The sequence below is a fragment of the Tupaia chinensis genome, unplaced genomic scaffold (assembly GCF_000334495.1).
Source record: "Tupaia chinensis unplaced genomic scaffold, TupChi_1.0 Scaffold139833_1, whole genome shotgun sequence".
Classification (NCBI taxonomy): domain Eukaryota; kingdom Metazoa; phylum Chordata; class Mammalia; order Scandentia; family Tupaiidae; genus Tupaia; species Tupaia belangeri.
The window spans coordinates 3,483,262-3,494,281 of record NW_006199712.1 but is presented as its reverse complement, the minus strand read 5'-3'; the positions used below and the strand labels follow the sequence as shown (position 1 = coordinate 3,494,281).

The 11,020-nt window shown below is 38.0% G+C and overlaps 1 protein-coding gene across 3 annotated transcripts in view; it reads right to left on the bottom strand.

Moving 5' to 3' along the window:
• The window catches only part of ATR (ATR checkpoint kinase), a 137,221-nt gene that overhangs the window by 34,430 nt on the left and 91,771 nt on the right, over window positions 1-11,020 (bottom strand). For all 3 annotated transcript variants that reach the window (XR_003546810.1, XM_014593188.2, XM_006162303.3), the window contains exons 35-36: window positions 8,788-8,964; window positions 3,416-3,558 (exon numbers count right to left, since the gene is read on the bottom strand). Coding sequence is in view for 2 of the 3 variants with exons in the window: in XM_014593188.2 (XP_014448674.1) it covers window positions 3,416-3,558; window positions 8,788-8,964 (320 nt within the window). In the remaining variant the exon portion in view is untranslated. The remainder of the gene's footprint in view (window positions 1-3,415; window positions 3,559-8,787; window positions 8,965-11,020) is intronic.

Here is an 11,020-nt window from a genome sequence, read left to right as displayed (position 1 = left end):
TTTCTGGCAAGCACATGCACCCTATAGCAAAAACCTCTCAAAAAAAAAAAAAATATATATATATACACATACGTTCATCATTTTCAGCAAGGAATTATTACAATACATGATGCTGTACACATCTGATATTCATTCTACTGGATTTTTTTAGGTGTATATCAACTTGGCTATGACATTTTTTCTGTGCTGTGGTATATCATTCCATAACCTCACTGACTGGTTTATATGCATTCTTGTGTCCATTAATCATTTCTTCCTGACTCATCCCCCGGCCTTTCCCCCAACCCCCAGGTGCAGCTCCTGGTATCTACCACTGAGTTTTCTATTATTATGCCATTGAGTCTTCCAATTTTTGCCATAGAGTGCAGACATTGAGAACGTGTTAAGTAAAGACATCCAATATTCCTCTTTTGAAGCCTGGCTTATTTCACTTAGCATTATGTCTTAGAGATTTTTCCACTCTGTGTTACATGACAGAATGGCTGAGTGGTATTCCATTGTGAATATGTGCCATGTTTTCTTCATTCTCTTATTGCTTGTTCAGCACTTAAACTGATTCCATTAACTTAGCTACTGTGAATAATGCTGCAATAAACAAGGATGTGCAAATATCTACTTGACAGAGTGATTTCTGGTCATTTGTGCAGATACCCAGAAGACGGATAACTAGGTCATATGATAGTTCCTATTTTAGATTTCTGAGCAACCTCCACAATGTTTTTCCTTAGTGGCTGTACTAATTTATATTCCCACCAGAAATGCAAGAGGACTTTCTTTGCTCCACAGCCTCAATCCCAAATGTTATTCTTCGTTTTTCTGATGATAGCCATTGTTAACTGAAGTTAGGTGAAATATCATTGAAGTTTTCATTTGTATTTCTCTTATGATGAGAAACACCGAATTTTTCTTAGAGAATTTTGCTATAAAGTGTGCTCGCTGTAGAGAAAGAGACAGAGTCAGAAAGCATTCTCCATTCTTCTCTAGGGATTTTGGGCATGCATGCACACGTGCCCGGCATGAGTTTTAAGATACCAGGTCCATGACTCAAACTGTGGTTGATTACATGGGAGTCCAGTGATGTGATCATTATGACTCCTGTTTCTGATACTGAATTTTTTTTATTTTTGGGGAGATGTTTTTGTTATAGTGCGTGTGCGCTCACCAGAAAGTGAGAAATCACATCCCGGGGGGATGGCCACACTGCAATCCCTTCTCCTCCATTCTCCTCTCGGGATCCTGGGCATGCACACACACTCACCTGGTGTGAGTTTAAGCCACCGGGTCTGGGACTCAAACCATGGTCGAATACATAGGAGTCTAATGACATAGCTATTATGCCAACTGGTGGTCCCCTCTGATACTGAATTTTTTAAAAAATTATTTTATTTAACTTTATTTACTTAATTTTTAATTTGACCAGAGAAAGAGACAGAGAGAAAAAGAGAATGAGAAAGCAAGCCTCCGGGTTCAGAGTTAGTCATGTGAGTGTCTAACCACCATACCACCTGCTGGCCTCTCAATACTGAATTTTTGAAAAAAGATTTTTAGTCATTTTTGTCTTCCTGTGAGAGTTAACTATTCAGATTAATGGTCCAATTTTAAACTGGTTTATTAGTTTTATTGTAGGTGAGCTGTTTGAGTTCATTATATAGTGACTATCAACTCCTAGTCAGAGGTATAGTTTATAAATATATTCTCCCATTCTGTGGGTTGTTTCTTTATTTACTGCTTCTTTTGCTGTGCAGATCTTTTTTCTTTATTTTAAAGAGAGATTTTTGCTATAGGGCATGTGTTTTCCACAAGAGACAGAGATAGGAAGTGAAAAAACACCTCCTGTGGGGATGGCCATGCTGTAATCCCTTCTCTTCTTGGGATTTTGGGCATGTGCACACATGTACCTGGTGTGAGTTTTAAAATGCCAGGTCTGGGACTTGAACCACAGTCACCTACGAGGGAGTACTGCAACATAACCATTATGCCATCTGCTGGTTCCAAAGCTTTTAAGCTTTATTTGTCAGTTTTTGGTGCTGTTATCTATGCTTCGGGGGTTGTTGTATTTGGTTTGCTAAGTTTGTTGAGGATTTCTGCATATATATATTTATCAGTAAAACTGGTCTGTAGTTTTCTTTTTTTGTGTGTTATGTGTTTCTACTTGCTTATGGAATCAAGGTGATGGTGGCTTCAAAAAATGAGTTCGGGGCCATTCAGGACTCCACCAGATCTAGCCACCTGCATGGTTTTAGTCCTATACCCAGCAGCTTGAGTAACACACTGGGTGCATGTGCATACATGTCCCAAATTCTGAAAAATGAAGGTACTGCAGCATGGTTGTCCTTCCTGAGGGAATGTTTCTCATTCCTCTTCTCACTTCTGTCTGTAGCGAGTGAGCATGTCCTATAGCAAATTAAAAAAAAAAAAAGAGTTCAGAAGGCTTCTTCTACTTGTATTTACTGGAATAGTTTGAGGAGACTTTCTTTAAAGGTTGTACAGAATCTGGCAGTGAAGTCATCCAGATCTGGATTTGTTTGGTTGCTGGTTTTTTTTTGGAGACTACATATTAAATCTCATGACTTGTTATTGCTTTGTTCAGGCTTTCTGTTTCTTCCTGCTTTGGTAAGGCTATGTTGTATGTGTCCAGAAATTTGTCTTGTTTTCTTCAGGTTTTATAGCTTGTTGGCAACATTCTTGTAGTAATACCTGATGATCATTTTTATTTTAGTGATATATTTAGTTTCTGGTTTTGTTATAATACTGATATATGAAATTAAATTATCTAATTTATGAATAAGCTTTTTAGAAGTCTAATGTCAAAATCATTTTCATATATAGTACTCATTAGAATGGGCTGAAAGGAAGAATTCCATTGCAATATAACCATTACATATATTAAATTCAGGTCCTTTGAGATTTTATGGATGAGGATTCAAGAAATGAAGGTCTTCTACACCTTCTCCATAGCCTCAAAGAGGAACACTTCATATTCACTGTATATTCTTAGTACTGCTGAATTTTAAAAATATATACATATATTATTTTCCATTAAAATATTATTTTTAAAAGTGAAGAAAAAATTGTACAAAGGAAATATTTTTTTAAAGAATTATTTTTATTTAATTTTATTTATTCATTCATTTATTTTAATTTGACCTGAGAGAGACTGAGAGAGAAAGTGAGAAAGTAAGCCACTGGGTCTAAGATTTGAACCGTGGTCAGCCACGTGGGAGTGTCCAGCGCTTTAACCACCACACCACCTGCTGGTCCCACAAAGGAAATATTTTTACGTCTTCTAAGCTAAGAAATTAAACCAGCGATGAAGCAGAAAATATCTTAAATATGCTAAGATATGTGATAACAGCTCAATATTAACAGTTATGTTGATGTATTTAATCTGCAAACACACATTTCTCATACTCACCTCCCAAAATGAAGGAGTATATACCGAATGAGATCACCCTGCTTTTCCATTTTGTTGTCTGTGACCATGGGCATCAACTTGTCATAGTACTTGGCAAGGTAGAAATGCCCATCCTCCCACTCTGGTAGCAATGCGGTCACATCCTATATAAGAGAACACAGGATATTTAAGAAAACCTCTCACTATGCTGGAAAGTGAAGTATGAATCAATGACTGGAGGTCAAAAGTATAAGACCTACATTTAGGCAGAAAAGGTCAAAAGTAGACTCATTCTTTGATGTGGATTAAAAATAGCTACCTTCTCACAAAAGTTTTCTTGAGATGTCTGGTCAGTTCAGGGTGACCACTGGCCAACATGAACTGGTATTAAATTAGGTTATTTAACAGAAGAAAGTTCCATTTACATTGCTGCTTTATAGAATACATCAAAATAATTTCCAGATAGGTTATTTTTTATATATGTATACATGCATATGAAAGGTATATTTAAAAAAAATTAACAAGGGACCAGCAGCTGGTGTAATAGCCATGTCGCTGGATGCCCATGTAGCCAACCGGGGTTCAAGTCCCGGACCTGGTGGCTTAAACTCATGCTTCGGACCTTGGGTATGCATGCATACCCAAGATCCCAAGAGGAGAATGGAGGAGAAGGGATTGTGGCGTGGCCATCCCCTTTAAGGTGTGATTTCTCGCTTTCTGTCTCTCTCTCTTTCTGGAAAACACACACACCCTATAGCAAAAAAAAAAAAAAAGAATATAAGATCTCTTGGGGCAACAGATGGCACAATGGTTACATCGATAGACTCCCACTTGGCAGGCCACAGTTCAAGTCCCAGATCCACTGGCTTGAAAATCACGCCAGGCTCATGTGTATGCATGCCCAAAATCACAGGAGAAGAATGGAGGAGAATGGATTGTGGTGTGGTCATCCCCCTGGGGTGGAGGGGATGTGATTTCTCACTTTCCTTCTCTTTGTCCCTGTCTCTCTCCCTCTTTCTCACTCTGTTGGGTGAATACATGCTCTGTAGCAAAAACTTCTAAAAAAAAAAAAAAAAAAAAAAAAAAAAAAAAATAAAATCTCCAAATAAGGTAGGTCTTTAAAATACATAAAAATTATGGTAAGATAAAAAATTACATCTTATTTTCTCCAAGATCTCTCACCAAATTACTGCCTCTTCAATTACTTCATAATCAGGTCTCTAAAAAAGAATTCTCTATTTCACATTCATTACTCAAACTATTTTTTTCTTTACCATGATACAGCGAGGGAGCCTCCTCCTGGTCATGATACAGTCCTCTTCTTCCAGCCTTCTAGCCTTCGGATCTTGGGGTCTTGTGTGTGTGCATGGTTATGTTCCAGGCTGAACAAGCCAGTGACATAAACCATAGTTGCTATGTGGAATCTGGATTCTCTAGAGCATTTCCACTGAGTTGGCCTTCAAACTATTTCTTTCTGGCTTTATCCTTCATGACTCCACTAAAGCAGCTCTTTAAATCCAAGAGATACTTGACAATTCTGACCTAGTTTTAACTCTTCAACATCTGCTTCTGATATCCTAGTTACTCTTTTCATATACTTTCTTCTCTTGGTTTTTGTGAGGCCACAATCTGTCCTGGTTTTTCATATCTTCCTGGCCATATTCATTTAGTTCTGCTCATTTCCTCCAGCTGTTCTTGTCCTTTAAATATTTGAGTGGCTTATTAAGTTTTAATATTTTTAAAATATGATAGGAAATACATTAAATGGCTGACTAAAAGTCTTTTTAAGTTGACTCAGGATGCAAACCTGAAGTTGGTCATGTGGCTTCCAGTACTGCAATTCATTATACAACCATCTGTGCCATGGCTGCTGGGCCTCTTTTTAAATTTTAAATAAAAATTTTTGAGGCATAATCTCATATAGTAATATTCATATATTTTAAAAGTTGATGACCTTTGATAAATATATACAAATATGAATTGATATAATCAAGATAATGAACATTTCTAAATCTCCCAAAAGTTCTTGTGTGCATCCATTTTTGCCACTAATGTCCTCCTACTCCTATTACTAAGGTAACTGATGGAAGTATTCTCAATATGGGGGCTGGCAGGTGGCATGGTGGTTAAGGATGCTGGACTCCCACATGGCTGACTACAGTTCGAGTCCTGGACCTGGCAGTTTGCTTTCTCACTTTCCCTATTTCTCTCATTCTATCCCTCTCTGGTCAACTTTAAGAAAATGAATAAATATATAAATAAATGGATAAATAAAGTTAAGTAAAATCATTCTTTAAAAAAAAAGTTTTCTCACTATGTACTAATTTTGCATGTTCTAAAATTCCATAGACATTAGTATATACTGTTAACTCCGTATTCTTTCATTATGTCTATCATATTAATCTATGTCCTTGCATGTACCTACAATTCATTTCTTCCTGTGAAGTAGTATATGACTATCCCACAATATGTTTATCTATTCTGTGGATGATCACCTGGGTTATTTCTAGCTTTTGTGAATAAAATATTTGTGCACAAGTCTTTTTTTTTTTAAGAGGTTTTTGTGCATGCGCTTGCCAGACAGACAGACAGACAGACAGACAGACAGAGAGACAGAAAGCGAGAAATCACCCCCTACAGGGGATAGCCATGCTGCAATCCCTTCTCCTCTGTTCTCCTCTCGGGATCTTGGACACGTACGCACACGCGCCCGGCGTGAGTTTTAAGCCACCGGGTCCGGGATGCAAACCGCAGTCAACTACATGGGAGTCCAGCGACATAGCCATTACGCTAACTGGTGGTCCCCACGAGTCTTTTTATTGATGGGTCATTTCTCTTGGAAAAATATCTAGAAATGGAAAGGCTAGGTCATATGGTAGGTGTATGCCAACTTTCTTCTCTTTTTTATTTTTTTAAGAATTATTTTATGTAACTTTATTTATTTTAAATTTGACCAGAGAGGGCAGAGTGAGAGAAAGGACAAGGGAGAAAGCAAGCTGCTAGGTCCAGGACTCAAACTACAGTTGGCCATGTGGGAGTCCAGCACCCCTAACCACCATGCTACCTGCTGGCCCCAGTGTGTTAACTTTCTATATTCCGACGAGGAATGAGAAATGTAGTTATTATGAATAAGTATCACTGGTCTTTTAGACTTTAGCTATTCCAATATGGAAAGTAGATCTCATTATGATTTTAATGACTGATAACTAATGATGCTAAACACTTTTTTATGTGCTTTTTGGCCATTTATATGTATTCCCTATAATTTGGTTGTCTAAGACATTTGTAGATTTTTCAATCAAGCAGTTTGGTTTATGAAGTTTTAGGGTTCTTTATAACCTGAATACAATCCCTTTTTCAGATATATAAGTATTTTGTCATTATTCATACCAGATATTACTTATCTGTAGCTTCTCTCTCTCTCTCTTTCTCTTTTTTTTTTTTTTTTTAAAGTTTTTGCTGTAGGGCACATGCACTTACCAGAGAGAAACAGCAAGCAGGAGAGAAAGAGAGATGGAAAGTGAGAAATCACCACCCCACCTTCTCCAGGGAGATGGTCATGTGGCAATCCCTTCTCCTCCAGGCTCCTCTCGGGATTTGGGATTTGCCCAGCTGAGTCACACAAGGCATAGTCAGCCAAGTGTGTTCCAGGGCCCTAACCTCCACTGTACCTGCTGAGTCTGCTGCTCTCTTTTAAGCATAATTATTTATTTAATTTTATTTGTTATTATTATTATCTAATTTGCTATAGGACACATATGCTCACCAGAGAGAGAGATAAAATTAGAAAGCAAGTTGCCAAGTCTGGGACTAGAACCATGGTTGTTGATGTGGGAGTCCAGCGCCTTAACCCCTATGGCACCTGCTGGCAGTTACTTAAAAATAAGCTTCTTAAAAGCCGTGTGTGTGTGTGTGTGTGTGTGTGTGTGTGTGTGTGCATGCCCAAATCCCGAGCGGAGAATGGAGAAAAAGGGATTGCAATGTGGTCATTCCCTCAAGTGGTGCTTTCTTACTTCCCCTTTCTCTATTTCTGTCTCACTCCAGGGAGTGCACGTACCCTATAGCAATTTAAAAAAAAAAAAAATCAGTTTAATCCTATTAAAGCACATTTTAATGCTTTCTAGGGTACATGCAGCTTTTAGAGTAAGGCTAATTCTCTTCAAAGATTTCACCTCTTTAAGGCCTCTACTGAATTCTCTACATATGTAGGGTCCTCAAAAAGTTCACAGAAATGCCTATTATAATAAATTATGCATAGACTTCAAAAGTTTTCACACTAACACAAATTTGTACTTTATTTTTTTCATGAGATTTTTGCAGTACCTCATTTGCAATGAGGTCTCTCCATCTGTCTAATGGATAAAATGACTAATTCTGTGATACAAATTACTTTCCACCCTGTGTGAATTCTGAAACTGTACCTCTTACAGCATCCCATAACTGTTCTTCCCCCTCGGTTGTTTATAGTCTTGCCTCAAAGAATTTGAGTTAATCACGCAAAGTCTGGTATTCAGCCAATGGCTCAGATGGTTCCTATGTAGTATACCCTCTTTCTCTGTTTAAGTCTTTTTATTTGGTTAGTCAGTTCCACAAGTTCTAGCCACCTGTTAGTAGCTTCATTATTTTGATTATTCTACTTTGTTTTTGTCTTTATTTCAGTTTCTTTTCTTACTTTATGAAAGGGACACTTAGCTTATTAATTTTGAGCCTTTATTTTCTTCTAATATATATACATAAAAATTTTAGTTCCTTTTAAGAATGGCTTTAGCTGCACCCCAGCTAAAGCAGGTGTTATGTCATATTTTTATTATCATTTAAAGTATTTTTAAATTTCCACTTCAATTTTTACATTGACTTATGGAGTTATTGAGAGGTATATCTCTTTTATGTTTTTGTAAGAATTATTCATTTATTTTTATTTGTCATTATTATTAATCTATTTGACCAGAGAGAGAGAAAGTAAGCTGCCAAGTCTGGGACTCTAACCACAGTTGGCCATACGAGAGTCCAGCGCCCCAACTACCACATCACCTGATGGCCATCTAGGTAGAGCTTAATACTGACAAAGGAAGTTATATATATTTTTTTTCTCAAGAATTTTCAGGCTAGGATATGGACAAGGATATTGCTAATTGGGGTAAAAGAGAAGGACTTGTCGAATGTTAATAACATTGTCTTTTCTGATCTCATGTGGTGGTTTCATGAGTGTCTTTACTTTGTGATAATTCTTGATGCTATATGTTTAAGTTACACACTCACTAAAATGTCCAAGTTTCCTACCTAATTTGATACATGTATTCTTCCATACAGACTTTAAAATAATTTTATCCAGTTTCCACAACAAAATGGATTCACTAAGTTTCTAATTGAAGTTGCATTATAAATATACTTGCCTTATATTTTTTCATAATTGCATTGCTTTCAAAGTTAGCTGTCTCTTCCATAAATCGGCCGACTAGTAGTGTAGCTCGACCGTGAACCACATTCTTACTCTCAGTTGGAGTTTGATCTTCAGGAAAACATAACTCAACACCCTTTTGAAGAACAATTAGTGCCTGGTGAACATCACCCTAAAAGAAAAAAGCAACAATGAGACTTCTAATTTAAAAATATGCTTCTGATTTTTAAAAACAAAATTAGAAGCATTTCCAGTTCTTGAAATATGTTTATGTACAGGGTCATTTGTAATTTCATGTTTACCTTTCATTTCTCTTAATAAAATAAAACTCTAAAATGAAGCACTGTTTCACTTCATATAGGACTCATATTCGTTCACTCATTTTATAGTTAATTAAATGCAAGGAACTAAAAATATACTTAGATGATCAGGATAATAATGATAAATAAATAAAAATAAAAAACTCTAGCTTAAAAAATACTTATCAAGGGACCAGCAGTTAGTGTAATGACTATGTCGCTGGACTCCCATGTAGTTGACTGCGGTTCGCGTCCTGGACCCGGTAGCTTAAAACTCATGCCGGGCGCATGTGTGTGCATGCCCAAGATCCCTAGAGGATAATGGAGGAGAAGGGATTGCGGTATGGCCATCCCCCCTGGGGGGTGATTTCTCGCTTTCTGTCTCTCTCTCTGTCTGTCTGGCGAGTGCACGCGCCCTATAGCAAACACCTCTCAAAAAAAAAAAAAAATTCTTATCAAGTGAGGAAATAAAAGTATGTAAAATAACATACTGTGCTAAGTGCTGTAACAGAAGAATACCCAAGGCTGTTACAGAGGATACAGAAGAGAGTTATCTAAATCCACTTTAAGATACAGAAAAATGGAGGAAAGTGGCAGTTAGACAATGTTACCAATGGGGAAAATCTGAAGTAAATCTTAAACAATGAACAGAAATTATCCTGGCAGAAGCCAGCTGCAGGGTGTACACTGCAAAGACTCTGCTCCCAGGCTGGGATGAGGAGGGAAGCATGGATATGATTATCAGTCAAATCTAAAGGCCAGGTGTATTTGGCTGTAGATGTGGTCCTGGATGCTTGGGAGACTGAGGCAGAACCATTTTGGATTCGAGGCTAGCTTTGGCAACAAATAAAGATCCAATCTGGAAGGGTCAGGTGTGGTAGTACACACCAGGGGTCCCAGCTGGAAAAGTGAAGCAAGAGGACAGTAACACAGCAAGACTATGTCTTTAAAAAAAAAAAAATCACAGGGGGCCAGCCCCATAGCCTAGTGGATAAGGGAGCTAGCTGGATCCCAAATGGCTGACTAGTTTCAATTCCAGGCCTGCTGTCATGAAAAACATCCAGGCACATGTGCGTGGGTGTCTAAAATCCTCAGAGGATGGAGGAACAGAAGAGAAAGAATCGCAGTGTGACCATGTCCCACTTGGGGACAAGGGTATTTTCTCCCTCTCTCTGGTGTGCCCTCTGACAATTAAAAAAATGTTTTTCGAGCAGAAAATTTGGTGAAGGATATACTAAATGAAAAAAAAATCATGTTTTGTTTTTAAGAGAGAGTTTTTTGGTATAGGGCACGTACACTCACAGAGAGACAGAAAGTGAGATATCACTTTCCAGGAGGATGGCCACGCTGCAATCCCTTCTCCTCTATTCTCCTCTCAGGAATTTGGGCATGCATGCACACGTACCTTGCCTGCATTTCAAGCTACCAGGTCTGGGATTCAAACTGCTGTCAATTATGTGGGAGTCCACACCTCAACCATCACACTGGCATGCTGGTCCCAAGAACAATCATTTTAATTGGGAGAAAATCAAGTAGTTTGGTTTTAGCACAGACCTAAAAGGTTTATAACTTAGTGATAAATGAAGCTATAGAGTAGGGTGGGACTTGATCAAAAAGGGCCTTGTGGGGGTGGCTGGCAGTGGCATGGTGGTTAAGGCACTGGACTCCCATGTGTCCAACCACAATTTGAGTCCCAGACCCGGCAGCTTACTTTTTCGCTTTCCCTTTCTCTCTCTTTTTTTGGTCAAATTAAATAATAACAATAACAAATGGAATTAAGTAAATAATTATTTTTTAAAAAATGTTCTTTATCGGGGACCAGCAGGTGGTGTGGTGGTTAAGGTGCTAGATACTCCCACATGGCTGACCACGGCTCAAGTCCCAGACCTGGTGGCTTCCTTTCTCCCTTTCTCTCTCTCTCTCTCTGTG